Genomic DNA, 22937 nt, shown 5'->3' with positions numbered 1-22937 from the left:
CCCTCCTCCATTTAATAAAGGTTGGGCCCCAAGGGATGGGGTCCCCGGGGCCTAGATCAGCCTTCATTTATTTATGGCCAGGACCAGTGGGATGGGGTGCCCAGTGCCGAAATCGGCTTGGGGAGGGGGATCGTGTGGCCCCCTCCTCCATTTATTTATGGCGGGACTCAGGTGATGGGGTGCCTGGGGCTGAAATCAGCCTGGGGAGGGGCCCTGCAGCTCCCCACCCCTATGAAGGCTGGGCCCTGAGGGATGAGGTCACTGGGTACAAAGTCAGCGCAAAGAGGGGGGCTGCACCTCCCCTTTTCTCCATTTTTTATGGACGGGCCCTCAGAGATTGGCTCCCTGGGGCCAAAATTGGCCGGAGGAGGCATGGCCCACCTCCCCTATTAAATGAAGGCAGAGCCCGGGGGATGGGATCCCTGTGGCGAAATTGAGCCCAGAGAGGGGGGCCACATGGCCCCACCTCCATTTTATTTATTGCCTGGGTTCTTGTGGCTGAAATCTGCCTGGGGACTGGGCCACATCTCCCCTCCATTTTTTATGGCCAGGCCGGAAATCGGTTGGGTGATTATAGGGGTTGGCAGCCAGGCCCTATGGGCAACCCCTGCTGTGTACATCTGGGTGGTTATAGGGACTTGGCCACAGGGCCTGGCTGCAGCAGGGTTGGGTGATTATGGGGGTTAGCCGCAGGGCCTGGCCACAGGCCAGGACATTCAGCCAACCCCCGCAATGCACGGCCAAAGGATGTGTGTAACATAGAGTTGGGTGGTTATAAGGGTTGGCTGCAGGTCCTGGCTGCTTTCTGACTAATTTGGTATATTGCCGTCCAGTGGTTTAGGCTGTAGTCGTGTTCAAAGGTCCTGTGGGAAATAACATGGGAAACACAACTTTTTTTTAACCCCCCCTTTTTCTCAGCCCCCGTTTGACGGATCACCCCAAAACTTTTCAGTGCGCAACAAGAATCACCGGGACTTGTTTAAAAAAAAATCTTTAAAGGGTGCCAAAGATATAGGCAACTCAAAAAATGCTTTTTCTATGGAAACGTGGTCCTAGCTATACCTACCTGGGGGCGACTGCCCAAGGTAGCCCTAGAAATATACTATACAGGGACATTAAAGTTAGGTTCAGATTTTACAAGCACAAAACTATAGAAATTCAGCACTTATAGTTATACTTATCTGAAGAAACTCGTGCCCTAAGGTAACTATAATTTGCACTCCTGCCATGAACAGTTTTCTCATCAATAATTTAATTGCAAATGTTGCAGTGATATTATCAGTGATGTCATGACTGATGTAATATGTGGGGTAACTAGCAGTGGGTGGCGAAGGCACAAGTTATAGTTACCTTACCTATAAATGCTGAATTTCTACAATTTTGTGCGTGTAAAATCTAAACCTAACTATAACATACATGTAAAGTAAATTTCTAGGGCTTTTTTATCAAAATTAAGTAATATTTAATTACCTTACGTTAATCCAACCCCTGCCGCACACGGCCTTTGGCCATGCACAACAGAAGATAGGTTATAGGACCTGCCTGCAGCGGACGTATGATGGAACAACGAATGCGTTTACAACGCAGGCCTTTACAACGTGGTCTTTACAACTACCGCGTCTTTACCACACATGCCTTTACCACGCATGCCTTTACAACTAATTTAGTTGTAAAAGCATGTTTGGTAAAGTAACATGCATGGTAAATTCTCCCCCGTCCTGTCCTCTAAACCTGATACCATACCCCACCTGCCCAAGCCCTTAAAACTTCCCCTTCCAGCCCCTGCCCAGAGCCCTAACCCCCTGGCCTACCCTACCCTGCCCTGTCCTGAAACCTGTCCCAAACTTTCCTAAAAACTACCCGACCCCCCCACCCCGCCCTAAACTCTAAAACCTACCCTAGCCGAAAAATGACCCCATCTGTCCTAAAAACTACCCACGCCCTAAACTGTAAAACCTATCCTGGCCTAAAAAGCTACCCTTCCCTGCCCTAACGACGACTCCCACCCTCGCCTTGAAACCTAAAACCTAACCCGCCCTGTCCTAAAAACTAACCCGACCCCTTGCCCTAAACCCTAAAATCTTCCCTGTCTTAAAATCTAACCTGCCCTGTCCTAACAACTACCCGCCCACTGCCCTAAACCCTAAAACCTAACCTTCCCTGTCCTAAAAACTACACCTCCCCCCAGAACCCTAAAAGCTTCCCTGTCCTAAAACCTACCCTGCCCTGTCCTAAAAACTACCTGGCCCCTGCCACCCCAGCCCTAAGCCTTAAAACCTACTGTCTCCTAAAACCTACCCCACTCTGTCCTAAAAACTACCCCGACCCCCGCCTTCACCCTAAAACCTACCCTGTCCTAAAACCTACCCCACCCTGTCCTAAAAACGACCCCATCCCCTGCCCTACGCTGAATCTTAAAACCTACCCCTCCCTGTCCTAAAAACTACCCCATCCCACCACCCCTCCCTAAACCCTAAAACCTACCCTGCCCTGAAACCTACTCCGATCCCCCACCCTGTCCTAAAAACTACCACAACCTTCCCTCCCCAACCCAGGTCACACTTACCTCTCTCCTCTGGTCGCTGCTCCTTCCTGCTTGTTTCCTTCCTTCCGCCTGACTGCTCTCTCTACCCTTACCACGCATATGCGTGGTAAACGCATGTGTGGTAAACGCATATGCGTGGTGACGGCAGCGTGGTCAATGCATATCGTTGCATTGACCGCATTGTTAATGCTGTTTCCCCCTGCAGCCAGCAGCCCGCAGGGCCAGGCCAACCCCGCAGGCACCAAACCCTGTGAAATGCATTTGTCTGTGCTCGGTCAGGGGGTTGGCTGCAGGGACCCGCAGTCCAGGATCGCTGGCCAATCCCCCACATTGAGGAAACCTGGAAGGGGTGCATACAGCACCCGTCCCTGGGACGATTACGGCCCTGGAGACCCCATCCCTGGGACCCATCCATTTATTTATTGGGGAGGGGGCATGCAGCCCCGGGGACCCCATTCCACTGGTACCCAGCTATATTTTAAAAGGGAGGGGGCATGCAGCTCTCCTCCTGGGCCATTTTCAGCCCTGAGGACCCATGTCCCAGGGCCCTGCCAATCAAAAATGGGGGGATGTGGCCTGCATCGCCCCACTCCATGGGCTAATTTCAGCCCTGGAGACCCCGTCCCCTAGAGTCCAACCAGTCAATGGTGGGTGCCCTGGCCCACTCAGGGCACCCAGTGTATGGTTTTTAGGGGCCACATGGGGAGCCTCAATGCCCCCTGGTCCCAACCGGCCCCATGCCTCCAGCGGGAGCCGGCAAAGCTCCTGCATGCAGGGAGCAGCAAAAGAATGCATGCTGGAGCAATTTTGTCATCTGATTCCCTGCCCAAATTCTGCTCCCTGCTGGTGGGAGCATTTTTAATGGTGAAAGGTAAGAAAGGTGGCAAGGGTAATTTGAGAGTTTAGGATGGGTAAGTGTATTTGAATGGCAAAGGCAATTTTAGGGTTTAGGGGGAGTAGGGGCATTTGAGTGGCAAGGGCATTTTTAGGGTTTAGGATGGGTAGGGGCATTTGTGTAGCAAGGATATTTTTAGGTTTTAGGGTGTTTAAGGGTATTTGGGTGGCAAGGTATTTTTATGAATTTTCAAAACTAGTATACCAGTCACTTTAGCTGCGGTGTGGAAATGTTTCTGGTATTTTGTCAAGCAGGGGCAAAGAAAAACAGGGGATCCCAAACTGCATTTTCCCCATGCAATTTCTTATGGGGCTTTTAGACACAACTACAGCCTGAACCGCTCAATGGAATTACACCAAAATGAGCAGAAAGCTATCTCTTGGTCCAGAAAAAGCCCTTTGTGTTATGTCATGTAAATCTGTTCAGTAGTTTTGAAATTATTAAAGGAAAAACAAATATAGATATGTAGGGACGAGGACCCTTCGTGGATCAACTCGCAAAGGATGCGAGGATCCAGGAGAAAAGCAAGGCTCTGATTGGCTGGCCGCAACTTGAGAGGAAAGTTGTGCCCACCATTTTCTTTCTTGCATCAGGCCGGAACAAGCAAAAAAAATGAAAAACACGGATCCTGACCCCATAGGAGAGTCTTTGAGGGACCCCTCATGGGCAAAAATTGTCTCAATTTATTTTTTTTGGCCTGCTCCGCGGATCGACCGGGGTGCTCAGCGAGTCTCCCCGTGTAAGCTTCTGAAGGATCCACGGATCCAAAAAACCATGACAAAAACATACCCACTCATACACCAAAACCTGCTGTGCGCAGCCAAACGCCGTGTGTGGTGTGGTTTTGGGGCATGTGGGGGATTGGCATCAGGGCCTGACCACAGCACAGGCCATGCGCAGCAGTAGTTGTATCAATGTGCTGTAATTAGATATTACTTCACGTTAAAAAAAACATACATATTCACAAAAAGCAAAGGTTACAGAAACTTTACAGTTAAGTTGACGATTTATTCAGAGAAACCATAGAGCAGTTATAGCTATACTTCTAGTTATGCTTATATGAATTATAACTTGTGTCGTTAAGTAACTTTAAGCCCCAAGTTATAGTTTCTAGCTAGTTTTTTTCCCCAGTGAATATATATATATATATGTGTATATATATATATATATATATATATATATATATATTAATTAATAATATCAAAGATATTCACCGCACTCCAGGAGGTGTACATAAATCCTGCTTTATTCAATATTATAGCAACCACCAACGCGTTTTAACTCGTTACAAGTCTTGCTCACGGTTAGTGAGTCCTTCTACTATTTTACTTAAATAGTGAAAGTTCTCTTTGCCCATTATGAGGCATTCTGGACCATGTAGTCTATGTATACAAAAAATACAATTAAGACAATTATACAGTAAAGAAATATATTTGCTAGCGATTCATGGCAATATAGTTTCAACAATATATTTTTTGTTTCAATTTTAAGCCCTTAAATAATCAAATTATATACTTATAATGCAACTGGCTTAAGCTAGTCTATATGTCCTTATCAATTCAACACCAGAACAATTCTTGATGTGATTCATAGAAAGAATAATGGCTGAGTGCCAATGAGTCATGTCATGTCTCTTCAAGCTAGATGTTTTTCTTATGTATAACCCAGGTATAACTTTTCTGTAAGCTACAATGCTTCTCTAATCATATATGCACATAAAGTTCCTCATCCATATTTAATCCATAAGGAGACTTAGTTCCGAGTTGAATTATATATTTGCTTTCATGTTGTCATAGTTGTAGAGTCCCAACTCCACCACCTTCATTTCTGTTGACCTGAGCCAAACCAAAAAATCTCAAGCTCTTCCAATCTGACGTATGATGTTTGTTATGGTGTCTCTGCATAACTTTGATCTCGATGTTGTATTGCCCTTATGTGTTCCAAAATCCTCTTTTTTAAGGGACAGATTGTGCTTCCTGTGTACTGTAGGCCACAATTGCATTCAATCAAATAGACAATGAACTGGCTATTACATGGTATTCTTTGCAAGATGGTGATCTCCTTTCCCTTGTAGTTCTTAAAGGTTTTAACAATACTGGCTATTGAACAAGCCTTACAGTTGTTACATTTATAGAAACCCGTAGATCCTACATTCAGCCAGTTCCTTTTTGGTTGTGTCGAAAAGTGACTCTTCACCAACATATCTTTAATCAAACGTGATCTCCTATATGTAGCCTGTGGTCTCATGCCTCCTATAGGTGCTATATCCTGATCACTTCTCATTATTTTCCAGTGCTTCTTGAAGACATTCACAATTCTTTTGCTCTCTTTGCTGTAAGTTAGTATCAAGCGGGGACCTTCTTTTTTCCGTTTCAACAGAGGCATATGGTTCATCAGTCAAAAGTTGTTGACGGTTTTTGCCCCTGCGCCTTTTTCATCCCTAACTCAATATGAGATTTGGGATATTTTCTCTACAGAAATCGTTGTTTTACATTACGGAACTGAGTTTCCATTTCACTATCATCAGAGCAGTTTCTTCTTGTTCTCGTTCGATTGACCGTGTGCTGCATTACTACATATCTCACAAATTTCATGGTGCGGCAAATGGATGCTGTGGTGTGGCTGTTGGCGGTGTGAGGAAACTCAATGTAATCACAAGATTTATATATATTTTCTAAAGGGTTTATACTTACCTGCGAAATGCTTACATTTTTATGGTGAAGGCATATGCGTGGTAATGATCGTATTATAAAGGCATTCGTGGTTCCAACATACAACCCTCTTTGGAATGGTAAAAGATGAATGGAATGGAACTTCCCCTTGAAGTGGGGGGGGGTTTAACTCCAGTAATTCCGTTTACCTTAATCATGCAGAATTACCTAAAAGTTACTCAACATTACGTAGAATTACGCTATTTTCTTAGTTCAAAATGCCCCCTCATGTCTAAAAGGCATGTGAGAATGCATTTTGTTCTAATAAATAACACTAAATGCAACAGGATATGAACAGCGAGCAGCTGCTCAGGTTCGCTAAATGTCAATTTGGGGTTTAATTTTTTCCCAACTCACTGCTAGTATTTAGTGCTAGTTTCTTAGTGCAAAATGCACACTCTAATCCAAAATGGATGTGAGGATATGTGATGATCTAAGAAAATATTGCTAAATGTAACAACATAAAAAGCAGCAGAGGCAGCCGCTTGCTAAAGGTGCTTTCGCAGTAGAATTATTTTCACCCAAATTACTCTTAATTATGGGAGTGAGCATAACCACTTTAATATTTGAAATTCTGGTTCAAAGAACATGGAATTACTGAAATTTCTCTGATTATTCCACAGTAGTTTAATTTCCAACCACGCCTGCTTAAAGGCAATGCCACAGAACCACGGTTGTTAAACTTTTGACTTCTGTTAACCCCTAGTGAATCATTATTGAAAGTATGGGGAAGCAGCTTGTGCAATTTGAACCTCAAAACAATACACAAATTACAAAAACAAGTATATGTCAGACACATGCACAAAAAAATGAAATATTTTATTTAATTCACAAAAAAATAAGTATTGACATTTTACTTTTATTGGGAAGATTGCAGCTTTTCAGAAGTTAGTTTTATTTTTAAAAGCTGGAGTGGCTGCTAGACTTTAGCCTATCACTTTGTATTTGTGGCTCCATAACGCATGCTTTCTTTTTGTCAGCGTATACCAGTGCTTCAGTAGAGGTTACCAATCGCCATACTAGATTCTTCTGCTGCACTTGCTCTTGCAGTCACCAGTCAACTTAAGGATACCAGCTTAGGCCTAGATTTACAAATAAATCACACAAAGCGATGTAGCAAGTGATGTTGCTATGTTGTGTGAATGGAAGAGAGCAGAACAGTACCATGTCTCTAAAGAAATGGAGAGATACCTCCCTAAACTGGCGGTCTTTATAATGCTATGCACCAATGCGGACACCCTTGTACCATAGGGCAAGGGTATCTGAAATGTAGTCAGCATATTTCTTGTCAGGGGTAGGTTCCTTTCTGCACAAAAAGTATGCTGCAAGGTAATTTCCTGTTTGTATGTGTGCTGCAGAATGCAGCACACATGCAAAAAGGAAAAAACAAGGAGAAATAAAAACGTTTTTCCTCATTCTGAGAGCCTCAGAAAGGCACAGGATTTTTGTAAATTCATGTCTACAAGTCTTTGTAGATATGGAATTGTGGCTGCATTTAACTGGATGCACAGGAATGCCAATGCACTACCCATGGAGCACCCCGTTTGGTTCAAGGTAGCTCAAGAAGTGCATTGCGTCGGGTCTACGTTAAAAACAAGCATTTTCAATGCAATAGGTCTCGCGTTTGCTCGAGGTAAAGCTATTAGCATTGCAAATTCCTAACTGGACTTTTCTTGCCACACAAACTGAAAATAAAAGGTAAAACAGTTGACATAAGCGAGCCGATTCAAAGCACCGCCGTTAGCGTGAAGAGAGAGACAAAAGGAAAAAGAAGTTCGCTCACAGTCAAAGTTATCGACAAAAGTGCAATTATCCAGGTAACAGGGTCGATGGCCAAGGGGGTAACAAAACCACCCTAAAAAGGGACAAACGTAAAGCAGTTACCAATGAAAACAAAGGATTTTTGAAAGGCAAGCCCATGAACGAGGAATAGTGATGGGCGTGCAGGGGGCGTGGTTAAAAGCCCAGGTACATACCAACACGTCGAAAAAGCAGGGCTTGCGCGCAGCTATGCTCGACCTAAAAATGAACTAATACTTGATGAAGTCTTTCTAAATATGAGCTGAGATTTGTAGCCTTCAATTTCAAATTCCATCACATTTTCTATTTTACATATTGTTTTTTATTTATGTATGTATAATGAATCTGGTCGGTTAGAGAACTGGCCTTACCAATAGACTGTTGAAAGAACATATTTTACTCTTGTCTCTCAGCCATTATGCTATTCATGCCTGCTTGTTTAACAACCAGCTGATCTTAGTATCTAATGTTACATGGTAAAGCGCCATAATACCACTTGCTGAAGAAGCGCTATAGAAAAACACTGTAAAGAAATAAAAATAAATACAGTCTTAGTACCAGCAATCCTTAGGCTTTGATGTTGGGTCAGACTGTCTCTGAGACTACACATTATGGGCTGTGCTTCTCTAGCAACCAAAGCCAAGATTCTAGGATTCTATTTCGACTAGACTCTTTTTTAGGAGGAAAAAGTGGGCTATTGCTCTCTTGCATGCTTTGGTAGATGGAGCTCTACGCTGGTTGTCTGATGAGCATCACATGCTTCTTAAGACCGTGTGTCAAACTCATTGTGCACTTTATGGTCAGTGACCTAGATGTATCTGGGTTGACTGTCTCGCTATTCCCCCACCTGTTCTTTGACTTTTCATGGTTCCCCTGTAAAGCATTGGTGAGTTCTTCTCTCTCCCTTGTCCCCAAGATATAGAACAGTCTCCCCTTGACCTCATTGGGCCACATTAGCAGTCAACAGGAGGCTCAAGCTACCAGGGTACAGCAGCAGAACCCACAATGATACAGGAGCTATAATGCAAGAGGGCAAATGGTGGCATCAGGAAAATGCCTGGGTACTTCGGTGAATCGTGTTTTACCTCTCCAATGGCAGCAAATCGTAGTCTGAATCACTATTATACATTTCGGTCTTAAGATGGGACGGGGAAATTGAGCTTTCACATCCATGCACAACTTGGTAGTTCCCTCTGGAAATTCATATTGTTCTCTATTTGATCTCTCCAAAAATCCATGTATCCACTTTTAACCTAAGTCATAGTTTCATGTTGTTTCAATATGAACATTAAATACTTGATTAATTTCCTTTTGTAGATCCACACACTATAAGGTTATCACACGTGGACTTCCTGAAAATCCAGTATCTTCCAGGCCCCTGTGGAACCATGTTGGACACTCCTCCTCTAACGCTCAGCAGAAACAAAGCTGGTTGCAACTGAAGCTAAAGTTGAAAGACCATGACAGCATCAAGCAAGGTCGTAGGGAGCCACTGGCTACATGGGGAGTTACCGATGGGCTAATTAAATAGTTATTAATTACTCTTTTTAAATTTCATCTATGACTCGCAAGTCACAAGGCAAAAAAAAAGCTAATCAATAGCACTGCAAGAAAAAAAAAAGGTTTTTATGCCAGAGTTGTGGAGTGAGGCCCGAAGAAAGCAATGGAACCAAACGGGGATAAAGAAAAAGAGAACAGATAAAAAGTGCAACGAAAAAAACATAAGCGAGAGCCAAATGGAATGAAAGTGCAAACGAAGGAAAAAGCATAAAGGAAAGAAAAATGGGAAGGAAAAAAAGAGAAGGGAGAATTGGGTCGATAATTCCAGTGGATCAGCCTAGAAAGGGCCTTGATCACAGAGTTTGATCACTCAGGTAATGTGATATGGTCCAAAGTGCGGGGTATTTTACTTTTCCTGCTACTCCACGGGCATCAAGAGTTTCTGAAAAGAAACTTTCCAAGGCCGGGTAAATTGGCGCAAGCTAGTGCTCGAACACGAGGCTTGAACGGAAAGCACGCTTGACCGAAGGAAACTGATTTGCTACATGCGGGATTTAATTAAAGAGATGCCTACAAGGCCTGGCAGTCTGTTTATTACATTTCATTGACAGCAACAGATCGATAGCGAACTCCTGGCCCGTCTGTCCTAGCATTAGCAGACGTATCTCTACAAAATGGACAGAGATACTCAAGGGACTGATACCCATGCCACACCTCCATCACTGATTGTTCCAACTACTCCTTTCACACAGAAAAAACTATTCCAGAACATGGTTTACACTAAGAGTAAAAGCCAAATCTCTAATGGGCCAGACCTAAAAATCAGTAAAGGTATAAAGTAAGACCATCTTCTGACCCTGTCAACAGAGATGCATCCAACGTACCAATTGCAAAAGAAAAGATAAGTCTGAAAACGTGCATGGGCCTTTGATGAAGGAGAAACCAGTACCTAACATCAGGGCAGACTTTTTAAAGACTTGCATATATTTCTCACATTAATAGCAATTTAGAGGTCAGTGCTAGATATGACTCATGTACCATGGAGTCACTGCTAGTTAGTTCCTGCCTCAACTTTGGCAACGTAGTATATGAGGGTCTCCTTAAAGTTGTGTCCCACTTACCGATGATCCCAATTCAGCAGCTTAAAAATTATTGAAAGCTTCTATCTCCTACTTAACTGCTGGGACCATTGTGCACTTCCTAATGAAGCCAGGTGCACTATCCTGGCCTTGTGCAGTGTGAGGTGCACGGTGCTACCATTCTCTCCTGGAAAGGCAACTAAAGCATATTCCCCCCATTGTGGTTGAGCCAGCTGCGATTAGCTGTTAAGTTTCTACTTCAAACCTCTGAAATCCATAAAGTTAGCAAAGGAGGTTGAGTTTCCCATTTCTTGTCTCACACGTGTGGAATGCTCTCTGGCTCAGTCTGAGTGCCACGTTAAAAGGATGCTGCACTGTAGAATGGCCAATCATCACTACTACATAGTGGGCACAGCAATAGCCACCGCAGCTCCTGCGGTGTTGTAGGGGAGGGGCGAGCTCCAGGAACCAACCAGCACTGTGCATGAATAACAGCTCCTGACTGGGTCCGTAGCGTGGGGGCCCCCTCCATGCATTTTACAGGGGGGCCCTCAAGCTTCATTACTCCACTGCTACAGTTCAGTGTTTCAATATGTATACCTTTTATCGTTCTGTTATTGAATAGGGAACATACAATTTCACCACACTTAACCCATTTTGTGTAAGAACTGATCAATGTTGAGGAGCACACTTACAACCTGTCCATGTCCATAGCAAACTTGACAAGCCTCTACCAATTGGTAGAGTCCACCTGGATGGAGGAGTGATAATTAATAGGGATGGGCAAATCTGCCAATATTTTACTTTACAAACTTAAGCTTTTTGGGAAATCTCTCAAGCTATAAAAAGTATGCAAACATATTGCAAAGTTACAAAGAAAAATGTATGAAGAAATATTTTTACAAAGTAGGTTCACAGGTACCCGCTTTTACCAAGAAAATTGTCCCACCAATAGAACAAGTATCTATATTTTCTTTTCTGTTGAAAATTTGCTTAGAGGCAAAGTTTTGCAAACTTTGTAAATTTCACAAAGCTTCAGATGCAAAGTTAAACAATATGTAATTAACAATTTTACATTTAACTTAGATAATGAAGATGTTATAACATGTTCTTTCTGACAGTGACAAAATAATCATAGCATGTGACGCAGAAATTTGAGATTAAAATGAGGATTTAATTGACATACCATTGCGAGCATTTTGGAGAGTATGACAGTATTAGCAGTATTAGCAGAATAGAAACACAACCAATGAACACAACAGTACACCTCAAATAAACATTAAGCCTAGAAGACTTCCTACATCTTCAAAAAAGAAGAAACATGACACCAGCTAGTGGGAACTGGTAACCAGCAAATGCCAAGGAGCATGTATGTTTTATAACAATATGTGTAACAAGTTAAGTCTTGTGGCAAAACTGAAAAAGAGATATGATGATAAGTGTACTTTGGGATGGACGAAGTACAGCATCCTTGTTCACCCTCAGTAGTCAGTGCATAGGGACATTGACATTGGCTATTGTGACTATTTAAGAGCTAAGGGTCCTGTGAGCTAGTAGACAGTTCACACAATACCAAACTGTAGTAGACCACAATTTGTACTACCTTATGAACATTAATGAGGTTGGTTGCATAGTGTGACCCACTATGATTTACTGCCATCATAGGGATGGTGAGCTCCTTAGGTCAACAAAGCAAATCTATGTTTGCGTTTACATAAAGAAATCAACAGCCCGTTGTCCTTAATGAAAAATGTGCTGCGTTTAAAAAAAGTTTTGCCAACTTTTTTTCATGAGTAAGCTGAGGTCCCACTGACCACTGCCTAATCCTAAAAAAATGTTTTTTCTTCAACGTTGACAAAGTGGACAAAGAGACAAAAAGACCCCTTCCTGTTTACAAATGATTTACCTCTATCTTTGTGTAGTGGTTAAATATTAATGTTTTGTGACCTGATTTGGGTTGCAAAACATTGATACATACCAGGAGGAATCAGTATTTGGAAGGACACTCTTAATAGGTCCATTTCAAATAAGGATTCGATATGGTTTCCTAAACCCATTTAACAATTCACACAACTTTTTCTGAATAGTTAAATGGGTTTAGTACAGTTGAAAGAGTTTTAGCAATCACAAACCCCTTGATTTACCTAATACAAGCATTTGCAAACATTAAAACCCTTTGTACATGAGAACCTTTCTTCTTTCATAAAATCTGATGCATTATGAGATTTCTAGTTTGTAAGTAAATCTTCTGATTGATCTGCGTCGCTTTTCATATGTCCTTCTTGTCCACTGCAAACCTGCAGATATTTTAGCTTTAGTTTTATGTAGGTACTTTTATACAGCAATAACATGAGATGTTTTTTGATTTATAAGGGATTTTCCTCTCACAGACTACCAGAAAGAAAAGTGAGCTATTAGGAGTGGATTCAGGTTAGGGTGAAGAAGACTCCCTAAATCCCTGACTCATTCTTAAGAGTGAGAGGGATCTGAGATCTGACTCAGCGTTTCAGTTGTTCATAATAATACAGTAGAATCATCTTGCTCTTTGCAAAGCCTCGACTGCACAGCATGAACACACAGGGGGTCATTCCGACCCCGGCGGGCAGCGGAAGCCGCCCGCCTGGCGGGAACCGCCAAAAGACCGTACCGCGGTCAAATGACCGCGGCGGTCATTCTGACTTTCCCGCTGGGCCGGCGGGCGACCGCCAGAAGGCCGCCCGCCGGCCTAGCGGGAAAGCCCCTTCAACAATGAAGCCGGCTCCGAATGGAGCCGGCGGAGTTGAAGGGGTGCGACGGGTGCAGTGGCACCCGTCGCGATTTTCTGTTAGGGGGCCCCTGCACTGCCCATGCCAGTGGCATGTGCAGTGCAGGGGCCCCCAGGGGCCCCACGACACCCGTTCCCGCCATCCTGTTCCTGGCGGTAAGAACCACCAGGAACAGGATGGCGGGAAGGGGGTCGGAATCCCCATTGCGGCGCTGGAGGATTCCTTTGGCCAGGGGAAAACCGTCAGGAAACCGCCGGTTTCCCTTTTCTGACCGCGGCTTTACCGCCGCGGTCAGAATTGGCCAGGAAGCACCGCCAGCCTGTTGGCGGTGCTTCCGCGGTCATTGGCCCTGGCGGTCGATGACCGCCAGGGTCAGAATGACCCCCACAGTCTAGCCATATGCTGTTAGCATGTGACCATCTAAGCATGTGACCATCTAGGAACTCAATAAACACAATATTCCATCTCCATCACATCACCAAATGGCTCTTCCTCAGTACGCATAATTACTTAACAATCTCAATTACAACGTAGCTTGGAATCTCTTATAGCAAGACTTTCATGAAGTCAATCAGTTTGGTAAAATCAAGACTCCATAGTAATATACTATTGCTTATTAGGTGGAAAAGGGAACTTACCGTCCAGGCCTGGCAGAACCGTCCTTCGCATGGCCAAGACAAGACCAAGTGGTGAGCCAAATAGGAAGAAATCTGACACTTCGAAATCAAAGCGTCCCAGGACGACATCACCAAGGTTAGAGGAGTTGATTGGAGGAAAATCGGCATCATCCTTAAGTACGCTAGCGTGGATGCTGAAGGAGAAAAATGCATCTCTTTGAGAAGTGGTTACCAAGACTTATTTCTACATCACTAGGCAATAGATTGAACTGAAACTTTCTGAAGCCAGAATTTTATCTATATAGTCTCAATCAGAAGTTAGATTGCAGAACAAAAAACTGACAATCGTCAGGTGGCAAATGAAATATATGGAATTTAAATCCAAAATTTTATGAAGTTGGCAAACATCACTCCTCGCTAAGATTGTAAGTTTTCTAAGCTCTACAAAAAAAGTTTATTGTGGGTGATAATTTCTGTTGTGGAATCCTTTTCCTGCAAATTCTTCCACTGAAAGTAATTTTTCACGTAAATAAAGAGAGGGTTGTGATCATTTGGAGAGAAATCTACTGAAACACAGTTTTGCAACTTACAACACCCAATACTCTTATCACAACAATTGTGACACCTGCAGTTAAGATATGTCACGTATTTCAATTATTTTATTTGCTATTGTCATTTAGATGGAAGACTGTCCTTTCGATAAAAGCCAGCAATCTATGCTATATAAAAGAGTACACTGGACTAAAACTATGCTGGTCAGGCGAACCTCTATGTTTAAGAGGCAAACAGTAGAAGTTTTCCGAATTTTAGAAGAACACATTTTCTAGCAACTCAATCTATGTCTTTCTTTTTTCCTTTCTTCCCTTCTTTAGAATATTTTTAAGCTACACATATTGCATAAAGCCTCAAGGCACTGACAAAATAAGTAGTAGAGAGGACAGGAAGACGCTTTTCAACAAGAACATACCACCCTTGCTGGTTAGACTGGGAGTTTTCATTGAACTGGCTTGATAAAACAACTTTTAATAGTTTTAAAAGAGCAATCTGCTTCACACATTATAAGTTCATGTTGTATATTTCATTTCTGGGTGCATGATGCGGCCAAAGATCGTAGCCACTATGACACTTTCATGATGGTTTACCAAGACAACATGAGTGAATGAAGTTGATTTGTATAGCACATACAGACCCCAAACGTTCTTGTGGCGCTTTGAGACACTGTTCAGAGGCAAGATTTAACTAGTGCTCAAAGAAGAAAGCAGAACAAGTTGTGAATTTCCACAGAGCAAGGATCAGTTGATAAAAGTTTGAAGAGTCTATCAGCAGGAGCAAAGGGAGCAAAGGGAGGACCTGAGTAAGTCACCATCACTTCACTTTCTATGTACAATTGGGAGAGAGGCTGCAAATCTCTCATCTAATCCGCAAGCATATGAGGGAATCAATGAGGGAGAGAGTAGAAGCAGGGTTTTTAAATGTATCTTGGATACTGGACCACTTGTGGTACTTACAGTCTCAACTATATAAAAACTATTGCTTATCACATGAGCTTTAAGAGACAGCCTTTCTTTCAACATCTTGAGAGCTTTCAATGTAGTCTGTGTGTACATGTATTCACTAACAGGTTTATCCATAATGCTAACATGTCACACTTTGGACACTTCATAAGCCTCCAGTACCTACCCTTAAAATTACTTTACCCTGACCGGTACTTCCAGATACACCTTTAAAATGACCAAATCATTACTTCCCCATACTGTCACTTAGATCAGGGCGTGAGAAGGACCTGAATTCCAACGTGAGGCTGGCCAAGCCAAAAATGTAGGCTCATATTTATGGGCTTTGTGTCGCAGGGCGGTGCAGCATGTCACCTCGCTGCGCTGTCCTGCGTCACAGGGGAAGGGCAGGGATGCCCCATATGTATCCAACACACCGCATTCCTGTCCTTTCCCCCTGCACTGGCACCCTTTTGGCAGCCTAGCGCCAGAGCAGGCACACTTGCGCCATGGTGCAAGGATGCCTGCATTGCATGCAGGATTATTTTTGTGTAGGGAGAGACACCTTCCTGCACAAAAACAATCCTGAGGCTTTTTCCTCTTTCTATGTGCAGCACACATAGAAAGAGGAAAAAATGAGGAGCATTAAAGATATTTCTCCCCGTTACACTTTTCCTGGGGAGGCGTATCTTTTTGTCGCATTCCCAGGTTTACAAATTCTTGTAAATCTTGGACTGCATCAAAATCCATGGAAGTTGCACGGGAATACCCTTGCAACACCTCCCTGGCACAGAGTAATGTAAAGCAGTGATTTTCGGTGCGTTCCATTAGTCTGCTTTTATCAAGCCACGCAGGACCACACAAGGTGGCCTTGCGTGGCTCATAAATCTCACTTAAGGTTTGCGTGGCTCTTGCACCACTTTGCGTGGTAAAAGAGTGACGAAAACCAGGCCATAAATAGGGCCCTTAAAGTGAGGTGGTGGTTCACACTAAGAAAAGGTTTTGTAAATGGTATCTTTAAAAACAAAACTATTAAAAGGAGAAAACACGTAATGTCTAAAAGATGGCAAACGGATCTGAGACTTTTCAAACAATGTCCAAAGAACCCATATTTGTGAAGCATAAAACAGCACATTTACGGAATGTTGTCTTTGTAGTACTGGATTTAAGAGACCTGAATTGACAGGCATACATCTACTTAGGAAATGAGTGTAAAGTCATGGTAGAAATTCACAGAATAGGAGCACACACACTATCAGTCTCTTTTATAAGTCATAAAATGGAGTTTCATTTTGGCCGACATTTAGTGTGTGGTGAGTTGGCTGTCTCCTGCTGGGCTGTGAGAGCCTGTCTGCCATATTATCAATTCCCCTCTGCTCTGATGTGACACAAAATGCCCCATCAGAGCTTCCTTGTGAGGTGGATGCAGCTCTTCTCTCTCTCAAGGAGTAAGAGGAATCTTCTGACTTCCGGAAACTGTGGACGGATGGCTCAATGGCGCTGGGCACCCAGCAGTGAACTTCAAGGAGTGGTTAAAAAAAAGCTTTCATTTGAATAACAATATTTATTGCACTTTTATGTCAAATTGTGCAATCAGGCGAGTCTCTGCATGTAGATAACAGGTGTTGAATATTACTCAACTCATCTGTGGTCAAAAAGCCCTAAAAAGCAGAGAATGTCTCTGGGATTCAAACCTGTGGCCACCAGGGTCCACATTGATGCATTAGTCCGGGGAGCTGTATGTGTTTGTTTGCTATTCTTGTTGTTTCTAACACTCAAGACTGTCAGAAACAGTGCATGCAGTAATAGTGTGAGCGACCCACTGATCGACCCATCAGCGACCTCCATTTGCTAGAAAGGCCTCAATAAAAATAGACAATTAGCGTTCCCTTGACAAAGGCAACATGCTGTTGGCATCAGTTAGTGTCCACTAAATTGATGGTTTTAAGTATGTGGACATCAGTACACTGCATGCTGTTCGCTAGTGTGGTAAGGACCACTGGCAGAGAAATCGGGTTTAATCAAAATATTGTATTTTTAAGTTTAATATAGCTTCTTTCAAATCAGCTGTGAGAAACAGAGTTGTTGATTGAGGGAGGTATGAACCCTTCTCAAGCAACAACCACAATCCTTGTCAGGGTGAACCACAAAAAAAGAAATCACTAAATTAACCTGTGCTTAACCCTCTGGTGGATTGCCACACAAGCAATCCCGCTTAATTTAGAAGCAATATGTAAAGTATTTATGCAGCACTCAAGTAGTTATAAAATGAAAACACAAAACAAGAAAAACCCTACACAAACTTACAAAAATAGAGTTAAACATTAAAATGAAAAAATCCAATCAGTAAAACCGGTATTATAATTTTTTTAAAGTTTAAAGTGTAAAGTAGCACAGAAAATATTAAAGCGCCAACTGCAGACATCTAGTCCCCCAAGACTTTGGCAAAGTCAAAACTTATGGCCAACCAGGATTGAGCGCATGAAGTGGATTGAGCCTGATCCCAACTTAACTTTAGGCTTAAAAGAATTTTTGAAGAAAAATGCCTGAGAAGGTAATGTTCAGCTGAGCAAGACAGTCTGAGGTTCTGAGAAAGAGGAGTCACCAATGGGAAGCCGCTAAACATAGCCGCAGTGAAGATTTTTTGTGGTCTTGGTCTTTTTTTGGGAAGTCACAAATCTCCACCTGGACAAAGCTGCAGGCTGTAGCCGACAAGGGTTCCACAGGGTCCGATACCTCTTCTGCGAGGAGCTGCTGAATAGGACTTGCTGCTGCAGAGAAAAATGTAGCAGGCGCTGCCACAAAGTCAGGCTGACCAGCAATGCATCTGTGCAGTTCAGCAAGCAGGTAGGTTCAGGTATTTTTAGCGAACGTTCTTTAAAGTCCCATATCTTGGATTTGGGTTATCCCGGCACTTTTAGCACCATGTCCAAAGGTCCAGGACTGGAAGGGCACTGCATGGAGGGTCAGAGCTTACCGAGGCTGGGTTCAGGTGTATGTTTAAGATGGTTGCAGCCTTTTCTTTCCCCAAGGCTTTGATCATGAGATCAGTCAACTAGGCCTTGGAGTATCCCTGGAAGTTCTGGGTTTAAGCATAAATACAGGTCTCAGGCAACAGGGCAGTCCTCTGAGGGCACATGGCAGGTTTCAGACACCAGGGCAGGCCTTCTGCAGGCCCAGAAGTGAACTGAAGACTGGCCTGATGGTCCTATTTTTATACCTGATGGCAGCTTTGAAGTGGAAGAAATGTTTGGAGCAGTACTTAATTTAAGCCAGTGATTTCCAGTGCTTGGCACCGACACTTAATTGCCAACACCAGAACTTGACAGCTGCCACATGGTGGCTCTGTTTTTTGTAATTTAAAGATGAGCAGAACAACAGTTGTTTACTAATTCAATATTTAACTAATACATGCGGCCAAAACATTCTTATAGCTTTGGGGGCCTCAAAGTATGGATTATCACACGTGTAGCAGTGTGATGGTTAGGAGTTGTGTAGGTACAGCCACTGGCAGTGCTGACAGTGACAATTTGTGATGCAAGCTGCGGTGGCAACCTTGGGAGGGCTCTGGCACTTTTTTTTTTTTTTTAAACATATTAAGCACTGGTCTGTAGTTTTCCCCTCACAGAAGTGTCTGGAATTTCCTGCCTCCGTGCCATTCTCCCCCCCTCCATCCTGCCTTGGGTGGCCCATCCTTCCAACACCCAGTCCCTATATTGTGTGGGAAGAATGCCTAAAGTCTATCGACCAACTATACATAGTCGTGTGACCCAGGAAACACTCTGCACTATGGGGTGAGGCTCATTTACAAGAGGCTTGCGCTGCCGGTGTGTCACTTTTTATGGCACAGGATCATATGTAGAAGGCCACTCAAAGCCACTTTGCGTGGCTTTCCATGGCCTTGTAAATATGGAGTAAGGCAACACTGTGCAAGGCACTTTGTTGCCTACTTTTTGTCAAAGGGGCATTCCATGGGTGTTGCAGTGGCAGTTCCTACAGGGGAGAGAAGGCAAAAAAGTTTTGGGGTGACCCAGCAGAAAGGGCAAGTCCAACATCAACATGACAGTTGTATCACTTCATATTAGAGGTGCATGTAAATATGATAATTAGCTGTCATCCACTCTCAATTAGGAAGGTATAGGCAGTCATCTGCTCACCAAACATGAAGGCATATGTTGTTGTTTACTCTCCATTACGAAAATATATAAGCCATTAACCATCATCCACTCTCCACTACAAAGGTATAAGCTGTCTTACACTCTTGGCTAGGAAGGTGTAAGCAATCATCCACCCTCCACATACGAAGGTATAAGTTGTGATTCACTCTCCAATGCAAAGGTCTAAACCATCACCCACTCTATAATACAAAGGTATTAACCATCATCCACTCTCCCCGGTGAAGGTATAAGCCATCACCCACTCGCTACTACAAAGGTATATCCAGTCATCCACTCTCCAAATAAAAAGTAAAAGCACCTACTCACTCTTCACTATGAAAGTATAAGCCATCCTCTGCTCTTCACTATGAAGGTTGAATCCTAGTAAATAATATGATTTACATGCTTTCTCTTGACAGATGTTGCAGTTAATAAAATAGTCCTGATAGCCAAAAAAGAGTCAGCTGTGCAGTCACACTCTAGCACGTCAACAGTGTCTTTGTACGCTTCAGAACACTTTATAATGATGGCAGGAGAGAAAGGACTAGTATGCACCAAGGGGAATATTGACTGGAAGGAGTTGAGTCAAGTTGAGTAAATAGAAATGGTGGAAGAGGTTAGTCTTGTGACCCTTGCTGAGCAAAAGCTAAAAAAGTGGGTTCCAAAGAATTTAACCCAAAAGTGCTTGAGTCTTAAAAGGCCTTAGAAGACAGTATTCCGAGGCTGGCACTAGGCATCTGATGAGGGACTGGGAGCAACACTTTTTGTAGGTATTCAGTAGCTTATACATGCAGGGTCTTAGATTTTTATGCCCTAGTCACTGGAGGTTCAATTCCACCCTGTCCCTGGCTGGCAAGCTTCTTCAGTGCTGGTGTGATGTGGCTGAATGTTTTCAGGCCTAGGATGAGACAGGCTGCATGCGTTGGACCTCCCTAGAGCTGCACTATTTATATGGATGGAAGGCTCCCACAACCTAACTGCACAGGTTTGAATCAGTGAAATCTAAGTTCTGTCCTAATATTCCTCTCTTTTTAATCTATAACATAGGTAAGCAGTACTGTTCTCACCTTTTCCCTACATCTGTTCATTCTCAAGCAGGAGTATCCTTACATTGATGACCAATGAAGTTGATCCCACTTAGATGTTCTTTGGAAGGAGAAGGTGTCTGTTCCTTCCACCCGCTGGTTTGTTTTCAGCAACTTCTCAGTCACAATTCATTGCCTTCTAAACTTGTACATAATAGCCACTTCACTCCTTATGTTTTGGTTTATTATGCACACCTGGGCTCAGGAATAGATCCTAGCAGTTCCTTGCAATCAATCTTTCATAACATCACTCCAGTTTGTGATCAAGACGTAGCTCTTATTTAAAATCATAATGCTGTGGCGTCATGTTCTCTCTTTAGTTTATCTGGATTCACAATGGAAGTAAGGAGTTGAGTATATGTCAGCGAAAGGGTCATGGGACTAAGGGCCATATGTACAAAAGCTTTTTCCCACAGACACAGAATGGGTAAAATCCTTTGGTACATCTGGCCCTAAGAGTACAAACTTGTGAGAGGATGGTTCTAACCATGTGGTCTGCCCTGAGTTTTTGGGGATTTTTGACTACCTGGTTTATGACCTTTTACTGTGAGGGAGCCTCCTAGTCAAGGACTCCCACACAGTAAGCTCATGGCAATATGAACTGCGCGTGTGACCACCGGTGCCACCTTTCTAAGGACAGGCTGCTGTGGCACAGCAAGAGTAGGAGGCCCCGGGCTGGTTACATGTGATCATGTGTGCAGACGCATGTGCACCCATGTAGGGGAAGCGTGGGGAGGGATCCTGGTGTGTGCAGCCCAAGATCTGCGGTTAGGGACCTTGGCGCAGAAGGAACTATGCGGAGGGGGTGGTGACCTTGAGTAGGCCTCATGAGATGTGTGTACCCAGGAGAGGGATAGTCAGTGTGTTTACTGTATTTATACCATAGGGACACTGAAGTACATGTCAACATCAGTGTGCTTACTGTCTTTTCACTGTAGGAACACTTCATTCAATGTCAAGAGGAAAGAGTGTCCTAGGGCATAACTCAGGTCCCCTAGGGCCCACAGAGACCAGAGTCGCACCAATGTACGCTGTAACCTGTATGAAAAGAATGATGCAGTAGGTTACAAAAGCATAGTTGTACAATTTATGGGTCATCCAGGAATGTCATCATTCTCTGACTCAGCTCAGGATTAGGGTCAATTACTGCTTTGTCCAGCTGCCTGAGCAGGGCCTCGCATCAATCAGCCAGCTGTCAGCCCCTTCCAGGAAATGCTAGGAAGGAGGGGCTGGGTTTCAGAGCACATGTAGCCCAAGCTCCTGGACAATGCCATTTTGGAGCTATCCCAGAAGACTGTGAAGGAAGGAGGGGACAGGGGCAAGGAAGTGATGCAGTGCCTCTGGATTGGCCAGGGATGCAGGTCTGCTGGACACATCTACCCTCACTTAAAAGGTACTGTACAAGGGAGAGCTCTCTCTCTTGGCTGTGCTTCACTGCTGGACACTGGGACTGTAGACAAGCGTCAAGGATGACTGGAAGGAAGAAATCCCTGACTGGCCCCTGGGGCAGGGACTCTACCCATGAAGGACTTCAGGCCCAGCGAGGCGCAGGCCGGGCCAGGTAACATGGCCCCCCTACTCTGCCTGAGGATTAGTTGGGGGAAAGACTGGGCTGGCGCAAGGAGATGGCGCTGCCAGAAGGAAAGGAGGGCACCCACAGGAAAGGCTGGCACAGGGAGTCAGTGGGACTGGCCCCTTATCATCTGGGACCCTTCCAGGCCAGGAGGCCTAAGGGCTTGTCACAAGGAGCAAAACGACACCAGAACCACCCAAAGTAGCCCTTGGGTGCCTGAGATATCCAAAGAAGAAGGTCTGTGACCTTTGACCTATTTCAGAGTGAGCAGCAAAGCACGTGGGGCTCCGTCGCTGCTTCGGTCGATGCCCCGGGTTGGGCCAGGCCCCGGGGGCTGCCCCCAAAACAGAAGCCAAACCGGGGGCCTCTGTTGCGACCCCCGTGAAGACAAAGAGAGGGCCCCGGACCCGATCCTGGGGCCCCACAGAAGAGAAAGAAGGGGAGCGCCATTGAGCTACCTGTGAATATGGAGGAGGGGGCCCTGGACCCGAACCCAGTGCCCCGCCAGGAAGAAAAGTCGGGGGACGCCGTTGCATCCCCCATGAAGATGGGCACCGGCAGAGGGTGAGCCGGCGGCCGAATACTAAGCCGGGGAGTGCCATTGCGGACCCCATCCCGACCAAGTCGGGGGGAGGTGAATTCGCACCCCCCCCCTTGAAGGCCACCAAAGGGCCCCAGACTCCATCCCAGGGCCCATGAAGAGGGCAGGATTGGGGA

The 22937-nt window shown here is 44.3% G+C and overlaps 1 protein-coding gene across 2 annotated transcripts in view; it reads right to left on the bottom strand.

Annotated features, from left to right (window-relative positions):
• The window catches only part of PITPNM3 (PITPNM family member 3), a 1929018-nt gene that overhangs the window by 395308 nt on the left and 1510773 nt on the right, over positions 1-22937 (bottom strand). For both annotated transcript variants that reach the window (XM_069226994.1, XM_069226995.1), the window contains exon 9: positions 13934-14106. In XM_069226994.1, coding sequence (XP_069083095.1) covers positions 13934-14106 — 173 coding nt within the window. The remainder of the gene's footprint in view (positions 1-13933; positions 14107-22937) is intronic.

Source organism: Pleurodeles waltl, chromosome 3_2 (assembly GCF_031143425.1).
Source record: "Pleurodeles waltl isolate 20211129_DDA chromosome 3_2, aPleWal1.hap1.20221129, whole genome shotgun sequence".
NCBI lineage: Eukaryota > Metazoa > Chordata > Amphibia > Caudata > Salamandridae > Pleurodeles > Pleurodeles waltl.
This window is presented reverse-complemented; position numbering and strand designations above follow the sequence as displayed.